This window comes from Platichthys flesus, chromosome 22, assembly GCF_949316205.1.
Source record: "Platichthys flesus chromosome 22, fPlaFle2.1, whole genome shotgun sequence".
Lineage (NCBI taxonomy): Eukaryota > Metazoa > Chordata > Actinopteri > Pleuronectiformes > Pleuronectidae > Platichthys > Platichthys flesus.
Window position 1 is genome coordinate 1,928,590 of NC_084966.1, and position 12,561 is coordinate 1,941,150.

The 12,561-nt window shown below is 45.5% G+C and overlaps 3 protein-coding genes across 4 annotated transcripts in view; all 3 read right to left on the reverse strand.

Annotated features, from left to right (window-relative positions):
- Positions 1-487, reverse strand: part of LOC133933894 (inactive dipeptidyl peptidase 10-like) — a 27,899-nt gene extending 27,412 nt beyond the window's left edge. For both annotated transcript variants that reach the window (XM_062381132.1, XM_062381134.1), the window contains exon 1: positions 338-487. In XM_062381132.1, the coding sequence (XP_062237116.1) occupies positions 338-397 (60 nt within the window). In that variant the 5' untranslated portion in view covers positions 398-487. The remainder of the gene's footprint in view (positions 1-337) is intronic.
- A 3,378-nt stretch (positions 488-3,865) lies between these two features.
- On the reverse strand, positions 3,866-9,363 carry LOC133933724 (sodium/hydrogen exchanger 2-like). Its single transcript, XM_062380916.1, has 13 exons — positions 8,818-9,363; positions 8,409-8,734; positions 8,116-8,253; positions 7,223-7,473; positions 6,507-6,724; positions 6,238-6,437; positions 5,971-6,060; positions 5,818-5,888; positions 5,532-5,699; positions 5,125-5,230; positions 4,786-4,902; positions 4,603-4,696; positions 3,866-4,494 (listed from the first exon to the last, which is right to left on the reverse strand). The coding sequence occupies exons 1-13, from the start codon at positions 9,104-9,106 to the stop codon at positions 4,139-4,141; spliced, it is 2,424 nt and encodes an 807-aa protein (XP_062236900.1). The 5' UTR covers positions 9,107-9,363; the 3' UTR covers positions 3,866-4,138.
- Positions 9,364-10,116: 753 nt separating this feature from the next.
- LOC133933249 (uncharacterized) lies at positions 10,117-11,658 on the reverse strand. The gene is made up of 4 exons (XM_062380210.1): positions 11,573-11,658; positions 11,117-11,166; positions 10,327-11,004; positions 10,117-10,238 (listed from the first exon to the last, which is right to left on the reverse strand). The coding sequence occupies exons 3-4, from the start codon at positions 10,915-10,917 to the stop codon at positions 10,167-10,169; spliced, it is 663 nt and encodes a 220-aa protein (XP_062236194.1). The 5' UTR covers positions 10,918-11,004; positions 11,117-11,166; positions 11,573-11,658; the 3' UTR covers positions 10,117-10,166.
- Positions 11,659-12,561: the final 903 nt, after the last annotated feature.

A 12,561-nucleotide genomic window follows, 5' to 3' on the forward strand; every position in this document is an offset into this window, starting at 1 on the left:
TGAGGTTGTTGTTGTTGTGTTATCGGCGTCACAACAACGAGTCACAGACGCCAGAGTAACAACACAATGTCCCTCGAAGTGTTTGCTGTGGAGGCAAAGCAAGGAAACTCACATTTCATCCAGCAGCTCTGCAAACACTGAGTAAAGACAAATACCTTCAGAGATTGATGTTTCCCCTTCTCTCACATCACTTCTTGGTTTGTTAAGACGTTTGAATCAGTAAAACCTCTAAAACTTGATCTAATTCAAGCTAAACTGGATCATAGGGAATCAAAGTAAGATCAAAACTTTGGAAGTGAGTATTTGTACGATAGTGAAAAGAGTAAATGGATCCTACCTTGTCGTCCTTGATTGGCTGACACTCGATCTGATGGGACACAGAAGCAGTTTGATTCATCGCTGCTCCTCACTTCTCACCGATGCTCCTTTAATAATATGTGAAACACAGGGAGTCAGAATAAAATCCTCCTCTTCAGCAGCAGCAGCAGCTTCGATGTGAAGTTTCCTGAGACTCCCCCTCTCATCCTCCTCTTCCTTCTCCTCTTCCTCCTCTTCCTCTTCAGCTCTGAGCAGATCGAAGCTGAAGCTGCTGGGAACTGAAGACTGGTAACCCTCCTCCTCCTCCTCCTCCTCTTCCTCCTCCTCTTCAGCTCTGAGCAGATCGAAGCTGAAGCTGCTGGGAGCTGAAGACTGGTAACCCTCCTCCTCCTCCTCCTCCTCTTCCTCCTCCTCTTCAGCTCTGTGCAGACCGAAGCTGAAGCTGCTGGGAGCTGAAGACTGGTAACCCTCCTCCTCCTCTTCCTCTTCAGCTCTGTGCAGACCGAAGCTGAAGCTGCTGGGAACTGAAGACTGGTAACCCTCCTCCTCCTCCTCCTCCTCTTCCTCCTCCTCTTCAGCTCTGTGCAGACCGAAGCTGAAGCTGCTGGGAGCTGAAGACTGGTAACCCTCCTCCTCCTCCTCCTCTTCCTCCTCCTCTTCAGCTCTGTGCAGACCGAAGCTGAAGCTGCTGGGAGCTGAAGACTGGTAACCCTCCTCCTCCTCTTCCTCTTCAGCTCTGAGCAGATTGAAGCTGATGCTGCTGGGAGCTGAAGACTGGAAACCCTCCTCCTCCTCCTCTTCCTCCTCTTCCTCCTCCTCCTCTTCAGCTCTGAGCAGATCGAAGCTGAAGCTGCTGGGAGCTGAAGACTGGAAACCCTCCTCCTCCTCCTCCTCCTCCTCTTCCTCCTCTTCGTTATTTAAACACACTATTTATTTAATTGCTCCCTCCTTTGTTCCCTCCTCCAGCAGAACACTGAATAACCCCCCTGGTCCTCCCTCCATAGCGACTCCTGTACGTGCAGCTTCACATGCGGTTGACTGACAGTTCATAAACCAGGACGTTTGCCAGCTCCTCCCACGAACCAAGACGTTTCTTCATCAGAATGCAAATGTGCTCCGGGCCAAGATATTGCAGGCGTTTGGTGTTGAGCTTCTATTCAAAGCATCTGAGGGCAGCAGGTTTGGCGTTTGCATGAAAGCTGTTCTGACAGCATGTGTGGATTGTGTTGTTCTGTGTTTGAAGGACTCACACTGATGGATTCATGTTTAACTAAAGACTCTGACTAGTCGTGAACCTGCTGCTGTTTCAACGACATGATGAGAAACAAAAGATACTGAGATATATACATGTTTTAAACCAGGTTTTACTTTAACAATGTATTTTACATGTTTTCTTCAGTCAGTAGCTTAGGATGAAAACCCAGAACATCCTGGAGTAATGGAATATTTAATGAGGAGCAGGTTAATTATTATTTTAAACGTTTAAATTATACATGGAATAAGAATTGTATTTACTTTCTTCTACTTTTTATTCCGTCGATCCCACTCAACCCAAAGAAACTGTGTTGAACATGAAACTAACACACAGCGAGATTTCAGCTGAAGTTGCAGGAAGTTAAATTTAAGAAAGAGCAAACGTGTAAAAACATAACATACGTGCCACTGATCGTTTTGAGGAGCTGGAGCCAATCCCAGCTGGACGAGGGGGCGGGGCACATCCTGGTCACCAGCCAATCACAGGGTCCACGTTCTCACCTACGGACAATTTGGTTAGAAAATATAAATACAAACAGATATAGAAAACTTGAAAATCACTTCACGAACGTGGACTCACATCCACCCGTGAGGTTAAATCTCCATCCGTCTTCCATGACCTGTCTTTGAACATTACACTAAACTGTTGCCCTCATTAAAAATGTAAGAGCATGATGCATATTTCATGACCCGGCTGTTTATCAGGCCATTAATCATATTTATTGTCCAGAAAACAATCACAGTCATCGAGCGAGAGAAGCTTTTAACACTATAAACTGAGTTTCTACTGATTTCTATTCACTTTAGAGAAAAAGACAAACAGTCTGTTATTGAAAAACCTAACTAGAAAACAAGAAATATAATATATATATATACAGAAATATGAATACAAATATATATAAAAACACATGAAGAGCCCACAAATCATAAAGGATCTGTGTGAGAAAATGTTTAAATGAACTGTAAAGTCTTTCTCCTGGTTTCATTAATCTTCATATCTATAATTACCACTCATAAACGATATTCCCCTTGTGTTTATGTAGTTATTTCATTTATTTTATCAGTTTCCAACACAGTTGATTTCACAGTGTGTTGGAGCTTTGCAGTAAATACCACTTGCAGTGGAACGTCTTTCATCAGAGCCGCGAAGCAGCAGGACTAATGAAGACAAACCCTGTGTAATGAGCCTCAACGGGGGGGGAGTTACACTTGGTTATGAGAAGAAGAATTACTCCTGCGCCTTGTTTCACTGAACGTAGTTATTTTCCATTTACTATGAAATCATAATAGATTTTGAATACAAACACTTTGAGGATGTTTCACGTCTTCAAATACAGTTTTTTAAAAACTCCGTGCCTGAAGTTCTTTGCTTCTTTTGAGAGAAAATAGTTTTCTGACTCATATAAACATAAAAAATGACAAAGAAACAGAGTTTAAATAATAAATAACCTTTATAAAACGTGACTTCTCGCTGTGCTGGTTCCTTCAGGAGCAGGAACATGTCAGCAGGACGTTTTACGGCTCCTTTGACTCTCTGGACCTCAGATATAAAGACACTCATAAAACTGGACATTAAAGTGAAACGGGGAGATTGTTTACTGCTCCACTCTCCTGGGTTTAATTGTACCTGTGGGTCCTCGGCCTGCTTCTGGATGGTGGAATACAGCCGTGTCGTATTACACCATGAATGAGATGCTGAGTTTAAACTGTACATGTGGAATCTGTAAATGCAGCTTTATCCCGTTATTTAAACACACACATTAATCTTCATGTTTATTTCCTCTAGTACACAAAGTACTGTGCACCTGCTCTATAACCACACTTTAGCATTCAAGCTAACCCACGACAACAACACAACACAATGGTTTTTGATGCTTTTTAACATCACAGTGTAAATATTCTTAATTTGAAAGGGACATAAACCTATATTTTCCATACATTTTCTGTAATTTTGTATACCTTGTACTTGTACTTTGTAACTTTGCATTAAAAACCATGTTTCCTATTTTTAATTAACATTCATTGGCTCAACCTCCACTTGCTGCTAATTTTAGCTGCAGCCACTTGCTGCCATCTGCTCATTTGGACAGGAGAGTTATGGCGAATATTAATAACCAGTAAAAGAAGAATATGTTTTTTTTAAATGGAGAGTTGTTATATTTTCAGATTCTGCGTGGACGTGACCTTGTTGTGTGGGTTTGATTGACAGCTCAGTTAATTATGGATTAATGTCGTTGTGTCATTGGATCTAAAGTGAAGACAATTATGGCTTTTTCACCACAAGACAAGAGAGTTGAGTTTTGTTGAGATTTATTTCATACATAAAAATCACATCGCGCTGTTTAAAAAATGTATAACTTTAAATATTTCATACACGTGTACCGTACAGAGAATACTGAGAATTGCAGTTTTTATTTTAGTGCGATTTTGTGGAAGTTAGAAGAGGATGGACGTGAACTTCCTCTCGGTTGAATTAGAGCGCAAGAGCCACATTTCTGTAGAAAAGAGCCGAACAGGGAATGTGGAGATTTACATCAACCGGACGGAACCTACTTCCCTCTGATCATCACGACCTCCCTGAACCTCGAGGCCCCTGGGACGAGTGTCTGATTAAAGGATTTCCTGCCTCAGCTTCTCCTGGATCCTGGTTCTCAGGTACCCAGCCTGGTGGAGGCGGAGGAGGACGCTCTGCTTCCACGCCTGCTCCACCTGGATGTGGGTCTTCATCTCCCTCGTCCCGCTCCGAGCTGCGTCTCCGGGGGGCAGCGGGTCGTGTCCCAGCACTTCCTGCCTCCTTGATGGTGTTCAACCTCCCGGCAGCCAGGGAGCGGGCGGAGGAGCGGGCGGAGGAGCGGGCGGAGGAGCGGGGCGACGCACTGGACGACTGGAGACGAGCTGAGACACGGTCCAGCTCGCTGCCACCTGGAACAACTCAAGGATTTGAATATCAAAATAATATTTGAAGATCACGAAGTCACGTCTCTGTGATTCATTCATCTGGGAGAACAAATCAAATCCCTGTGAACTCACCCTGACTCCGTCTTCTGAGGGGAAAGGACGACTCCAGATCGGCTCCGGGTTGGAGGGAGAAGTATTTCTGAGAGCGGGGGGGGTTCTGTGACGACTGGAAGACGAGGACGAGTCGAGGTCAGAGGTCAGAGGACAGAAAACACAGCAAACACGTCTGCAAATACAAAACTGAAGAAAACTCACATTCTCACGGGAACTTTCAGCTCGAAGGCTTCGTCTGATGCTCACGTGGCGGCGGATCAGAATCTCCCTGGTCAGGCTCTCGTCCGGCAGATTGTACTTGTTGGTGTACGCCATCGTCTGGAATGCATTGAGAGATATTTGGTGGAATTACAAAGAGCCCCCCCCCCCCACACACACACACATATACACACACACACTGTAGGTTGATGTTGCTGCAGGTGGAGAGCATTACACACCTAAACATACAGTTTCTAGCTGAAGTTGATATTTTCCCAAAAGCAGACAGATGTAGAATGTGTACTGGTGAAAGTTTCTGTGAAGTTGTGGCGATGACTTCACCTTCTGTCGGATCTTGTACATGTTCCTGGACAGGATGTCGTGCATCTTGCTCACGTCAGCAGCCAGGAACTTCCTCCTCGGTCGAGACGCCTCCATCTTCTCGTCGCTGATCGGAGGGCGAGAGCAACGCACAGTGAACCAGAGACGCTAATGAAACATAAAGCTTCTTGATTATCACTGAGATGTTTTTCCATCTGCATCATCAGCTGGAGACAAATTAGATTTGGCATCAAGGTTTAGTGGCTGTGATGCTGTTAGTGGACAGATACAGTTTCTGTTGTGTTAATCAATCACTGTGTTACTTCCTGTCTTTGTGTTATTATTGAATCTGAATCTAATTAATTAAACTGCACTCTCAGTCCTTTCTCGTCACGTCAGCCCGAAACGGATCTGCCTGCTGAACTTACTGCAGGGAGACAATAGAGGGCGCTGCACTGAGGTCCCACACGGGCGTGTCCAGGAGGTCGATGGCGTTCTGCAGCTCCAGCTTCTTATACAGAGACACGATGCTGGACTCGGCCTTGTTGTCTCGAAGCAGGATCCGCCTCAGAAAACGATCGTTGAACTTCTTAAACCTGACGCACAACAACGACACAAAGATGGTTAACACTGATCCTCATTGAGGAGGAGGAGACGCATCAAAGACAAGATGGCGAAGAACAGTTCTATCAAGGAGATGACAAAGCCTCCTACTTGTCCTTCCAGTAATAGTGACTCCACTGTCCACAGAGGTCCTCGATACCACAGACCACATGCTCCATCGTCTGCACACAACCCAGACACACAACAGTCACAACACAACACAACTAACAAGAAGAGAAGAGTACACATGCTGCAGGACGTTACCCGGGTGTGAATCTCTACGTTGATGGAGGTCATGACTTTGTTGGTTCTTCTGATGTTTAAATACTCCACGATGGGACGGATGCTGATTCCCTGGAAAGAAGGAAGTGATGAAAATGGTAAATTCCCCAGTGAGACAGATGGTTATGAATATTTTGAAAAAGAAAAGGATGAGATAAGATACTTAAAAGATAAGAGAGGAAAACAAAAGACTAAAAAAAGGAACTGAAACACTAACAATCTGAAGCAGGAGGTGAATATCTGGCCCACCTGTATGAAAACTGTGAAAATGATGATGGCGACGGAAGCCGTGACGAACAGGTTCCTTCTGTTGACGGTCTCGGGCAGAGTGTAGACCAGGGCGAAGCAGATTGCCCCTCGCAGGCCCCCGTAGGCCAGTCCAAACTGGTCCTTGAAGGTGAACTGGATGGTGCGGAACGGGTTGATGATCTGGCTCAACACCAGGATCCCTGCAGGAGAGAGACTGATTAGAGACCAGCGTTTACACCGGGAGGGGACAGAGCCTCAGCGTCTCTCACCGAGTCCTCGCCAGATGAAGGCGAAAAGCAGCGTGAACAGGATGTAGGCCCAGTTCCACTCGTGCTGGGTGGTTATGGTGACGACGCCCAGGAAGAAGAAGATGAGGGTTTCTGAGATGGTGGCCAGCATCTTCACCACGTGACGGATGGTGGTGCAGGATCGCTGAGACACGTTCTCCTCCACGTAGTACTTCATGGTGATGGCACATGTGATGATGCTGCACGCGGGAAACAAAACACGTGCGTGAGGGAGGTTTGTTTATAATTCAAACAGACGCGTCCACGATTAGAATCAGATTATAAATGTCTGCGTATTTTAAAATGGAGCGAAATCAAAGGAGATTATGGAGATAATATCTACTCTTACTTGATTTTGTAGGGAATTGTTTACTAGTTTGTGTATCTGCGACTTCTCTGCTATCAGGTGAGAAACAACAACAATGAATCACATGGTGATGTCACGCAGAGGAGAAGGTTTGTACAAGTAGCACAAACATGTTCTAAGAGTCTTGAGGGTAAAGAGTTGCATCTTTCTGAGCTGGAGTAGAAAGGGAAAGGAATCAATAAATCATATCTTACAGGTTTTTAGAGAATCTGACCAACTATTCTCGTGGCTGCAACGTCTGCAAACCCTGAGACCGATTCAATAAAGCTGTAACATGCAGGTGAGTGGCGATCCCTCGTCCGACTCGTCTCAGTGTTTGTGCTTCACTCACGCCAACACGCTGGAGATGGCGAACAGCTCGGCCACCAGGTACGCCAGGTAGCTGTACATGAAGACGAAGAGGGGCTCGATCTGACGCACGTTGTGGGTGAACCGGGTGGTGAAGGCCGCCACGAAGCCAAACAGGAGGCCAAAGAGAATGCCTCCGACGCCCACCACGAAGAAACGGGCCACCCCCAGGAACACGTCGGTCGTTTCGGCGACGGGCAGATAGGCAAAGTAGGAAAACATGCTGTACAGAACCTGAGGGGAGGGAGAGAGTTTAACAATAGATATCTGTTAAACTCAAACATTCATGAATCTCGTCCCATTCAAGAACTGGCTTAAAACTTTCTGGCTCAGTCTGACACCATCAGTGCCAGGGGGTGATGATGTGACACTCCCAGGTGAAACTCGTCCAAAGCTAAGGCAGGTGAGTTATGACTCGACATTCCCATTCAACAGCAAGGAACTGGCCCGACGGGGCGCAGTGGAAAACACACTGTGTCACACCTGCACAGGACCCCGGCTGCTTCTCACTGTGGTGACACGTTATCAAAGTTTAAATAGTTTCTTACACCTTCAGTCAGATTCAGTCAGATTCAGTCAGCACATCACAAAAAGCTCAAACCTGAGCCGGAGGAGGTTTTTGCAGAAGGAACCTGTTTTTAAAACCAGCCGGGGGCCAAATGAGGTGAAAGAGATTCAGTCAAATATGATCACGTTTTCAAGTGTGGTTATTATAATCCACTGACGGCTGTTTGTGCAGAAAGAGGCTTTAACTTTTTCAAATTTGACAAACTAGACATATAAAGCCAAACAAATCAAAGCCCAATAGATCCAATCCCTGAGAAATGGGTGTGAAATGAGGTCATGCTCTCCAGGTCACACGTCTCCTGCTCTCACCACCGTGACGGCGTCGTTGAAGAGTCCTTCTCCGAAGATGACGATGTAGATCTGCTCGTTGATGCCGATGTCCTCGAACACGTTCAGAGCAGCCACAGGGTCCACGGTCGAGATGATGGAGGCAAACAGCAAGTTCTCCTGGGAAATAAAGGGAGTCACATTTACACTGTTTATTCCCTTCATAGTGTATCCAGGTAGTTCGACTCTCTTATGCACAGGTGACCTTTGACCTTTCACACTTTCCTCCTCTGTCACAGAGTCCTGATACACTCCCCCCCATGACCTTCACCGACCTGCAGGTTGATATCCTGAACTCCAAACACCTCAAACTGGCAGATGGCGAACAGAGAGAGCCCGATGCCGATACTGTTCCACAGCGTCCCCACCACGGCGTACCACAGCACCGTGCCCACGTTCTCGAAGAAAGCCCTCGTGGGCATGAAGTAGCCGTTTTCCAGAACGATGGGCGGCAGCATGTAGAGGAAGAAGACGTTGGAGTTGAGCACGGCGGGGGGCTCCTCTTTGACCGAGTACATGATGCCGCCGACCACGAGGCCGATGACGATCAGGAGGCAGGACTCCGGGATCCAGATGGTGATTTTGTGGTAAATGTGGAAACCTGCGGAGACAGAATGAAAAGATTTGACTTTAGGCTCGACTATAACATGGTGCACAAACACCACGGTTCATCGTGGCTCATACCGATTTTGGCAAAGGAAGCCAGCAGTATCCACAGAGTGAACTCAAAGGGGACCTGGATGCGGGGGTAGTCCATAGTAAACACAGGGAGGTAGGCCCTCTCCTCCTCGGGAAAGGCCTGAGGCTCATTGATCTCATCGGGGAAAGGTTTGACGGGAGGAAGTCCTATCGGCTCCTCAGGTTTTGACTCCTGGAGCTCACACTCCCCCCCGAAGCAGCAGAGCAGGAGGAGCAGCAGCATGCAGAGAGTTCCTCTGCGAGTCCCGACTCCACATGCAACCCGGGTCCACATTTCCACTCAGCCACAGATATCAAGTATTTCCAATGTGAGCTGCGACACACGCAAAACACGAGCGGCAAAACATTGAAAGAATGTTGATGGATCAGCTTCACTTCAGCAAGTTGCAGGAAAGAAATCTGAATTCAAAGATTCCCAGTAAAATCCCTCTGTCCAGTCCATGTCCAGATGAAGTGAATCTCAATCAGAAACCTCATTGTGGAGTTGTTGTTTAATCTGGAAGAAGAAACACTTCCTTCTCAACTTTCCAAACAGAAGTAGCGACGCAGGTCTGGTTTCCAATCTTGCTAAACCTGCTTGACACCGGTGCCTTGCCCACTGGGTGGAGTCGCTCAAACCTCCTACAGGTGTCATTGGTTCAAATCCAGCTGCTGCTCTGCTCCAGTATAAATCTCTAAAATGAACCAGAACAACCACTGTGTTCATGTGTGTGAAGCTAAAAACCTGTAATACCACATAATGACAACATGGTGGCAGTAGAAGACAATTCTACAGGAGTAAAGTGGTTTCTGCAAAAGGGGAATCAAATGATAAAGCTGTATAATTATCATTTGTACTGTCAGTAGATTAATCAATTAATGGATTCATACTTTTATTCAAAGGGGGAACCAGGTCAAATACTTACATTATATAGAATCACATTTAATCAGGTACTTTTTCTTCTAAATGTATATTTGTACTTGTATATGAGTACTTCCTTCACCCTTGAGCTCGATGAAAACACAGTGAAAAGGCAACAGGACACAATAAAAACACGTGCGATTGATTTAACATCTTAATTCTAATGTTCTGAGCCGTCTGTAACTTTGGTGAGTGGGTTCGATCCCCTGTGAGAAGAACTGACTGAGAGTCACAGCTTCAACTGTCAGAACCTTATCTTAAGAATTCTCAACAGAGTTTGGTGGATTTGTTACAGCCATAGCTCTTCTGGTTCTGGAAGCGGAGGATCATGGGTAATATCTTAATAGTTAGATTCAGTATAAACAAAGGGACCAAAAAGATGATTGTGTTCATCTTTGAAACATTTTATTGAAGTGCAGATACAGGATTGACTTCATTGTTCTGCAGCAGAGTTAATCAGCGACATCGGTTTGTGCAGATTGTTGATCGGGTTCTCTCCGGTCGCCTGAAAATCAAGAAACAAAACATTGAGAAAACAGAGAAATTCTCTAATGATCGGCCATTTGTGAAATTCAAATCATGCCAGTTTTCACCTTTCTACCATCTTCCGTGCCCGTGACCATGACCATGCCCTCGGCCTTGCCCAGGCCCGTGCCCCTTGCCGTGCTTGTTCTTGTGTTTGCGCCCATGCTTTCTGTGGCCGTCGTCCTCACCAGAGCTTTCACCGCTGCTACCGCTGCCACCACTTCCACCACTGCGGCGTCTAGGGCTCCCACCTCCACTCCCACGACGATGACGACGACTGGGGCTGTGACTTTTCCGATCATTATCATGGCAGCCTTCTCTGCCACCACCATCACCATGGTGGCCTCTTCTCTCTGGTTCATCACAGCCGCCTCTTCCACCGTGAGATTCATCATGGCCTCCTCCTCCACCATGAGAACCATCATGGCCTCCTCCTCCACCATGAGAACCATCATGGCCTCCTCCTCCACCATGAGAACCATCATGGCCGCCTCCTCCACCATGAGAACCATCATGGCCACCTCCTCCGCCATGAGAACCACCATGGCTGCCTCCTCCACCATGAGAACCATCATGTCCGCCTCCTCCGCCATGAGAACCATCATGTCCGCCTCCTCCGCCATGAGAACCATGGTCCTCTTTTTTCTGGTCTCCTCCATGTTGTTTGTTCACATCTCCAGACCCGTGGCCCCCCTTTTTACCCCCATCCAACCCCGTGGTCAGGTCAAAGCCTGACGGGTGGGTGTCTGTGGGAAGATCCATCACAAGACAAAGTCAACGTTACTACAAGAAGAATAAAACTGAAACATCTAGAAAAACTAAGAAAATGTAGAACAAAGAAAAGGAGGATTTTCTTACCAGAGCTGGTGCTCCACATTCTCGTTTATCTATATGAAGAGGATGAGACACTACAATAAAAAAAAACAGGGAGGCGCCGTTTAGGTTTCAGTTAAACCAGTTTGACAAGACAGACGAAAAACTATCTGCTAAGCAAATTATTCTGTGTATGATTAAAATGGAGGAAACATCGGCCTTTGATTTGAGCGTTATGAGTTCTACAGCTTGGAAAAGGCTGCAGAACGTTGTCCACCTTGCTTCTTCTGTTTTTTAAAAGATTTAAACATCTTTCAGGTTTTTACTTTTGACAGGAAGAATTTTCTGCTTCTTTCAAAGTTACACAGATATTTTAACTTTCCACTTCTACAGTAAAAAATAATCTAAACCAATCTAATATTCCAGTTTTATTAAATACAAATTTCAAATGCTTAATAATTCAGTCACGCAAATTGTGTATAGACAGAAGTTTGTACTCACGTGATGTGGACGTCTGTCGACTCCTGCCGCTTCTGTCCGTGCAGAGAGGATGAGCCACAATAAATAAACCTTCTTGTCTCATCGCGTCAGCGGAGGTGGAGTTTGAGGCGTTGGCTTTCGATATTGAAAAAAATCTTAATTGTAGGAACTGTGAGCGCATTGAGCAATGAGTCAAGAGAATGAAGTGAGTCATTGTGAAAGTTGATCTGTTCCCTCGGGTTAGGATACAGACGGAGAGAATGGAAGAAAGACTATCTGAGTCTGATTTCTAAATGTATATTATCTATCTATCCATCTATCGCTCTATCTATCTATCTAATTTCTATCTCAGACTTATTTTCTAAAAACTAATTTACAATCTGTTTTGTTATAGTATTATTTTAAGTATTATTACCTTGTACAAATACTTTGAATGGTCTTTGAGCCGTACTTTAACTTTCAGAATTATTCCCTTTGAGTTCTGTGGCTCTGGTGACTTGTTTGTTTGAGTCGTTGCCTTGTGAAGCACTTTGAGGGAGATGGAACTTTACTTTACAGAGTTGACAGGTCGAGGCGTCAAGTCTGAGTAGAGCTGACACACCCACCGTCCACACCTCAACACACACACACACAAACTTGACACACGTCAAAATGAAGCAGGAAAACTCACTGCTGATTCCCCCAATCAGATGTTAGTGTGTGTTGCCTATTCATGTGTGGACATCTAATTACTTTGAACAATAGTTTTCTTTATTTTAAACTTGTTCCAGGATTTGTAATTATAAAAAATATTTTTTCTGTTGCTTATCAAAACAAATCCCAATCTATTTAATTGAAATCATTAAATTTACCTGAAGCCCCTCAAGGCGTCTCCCAGCCGACGATGCTGCACGTCTCCAGCAGAGGGAGCCAGGACATCTATCATGGGGGGTGCGAGGCTCCACACTGGGGCTGCAGAGAAAGACCCGTCACCTGCTGGAGCGTCACACAGAGAGAGAGACACAGTCAGT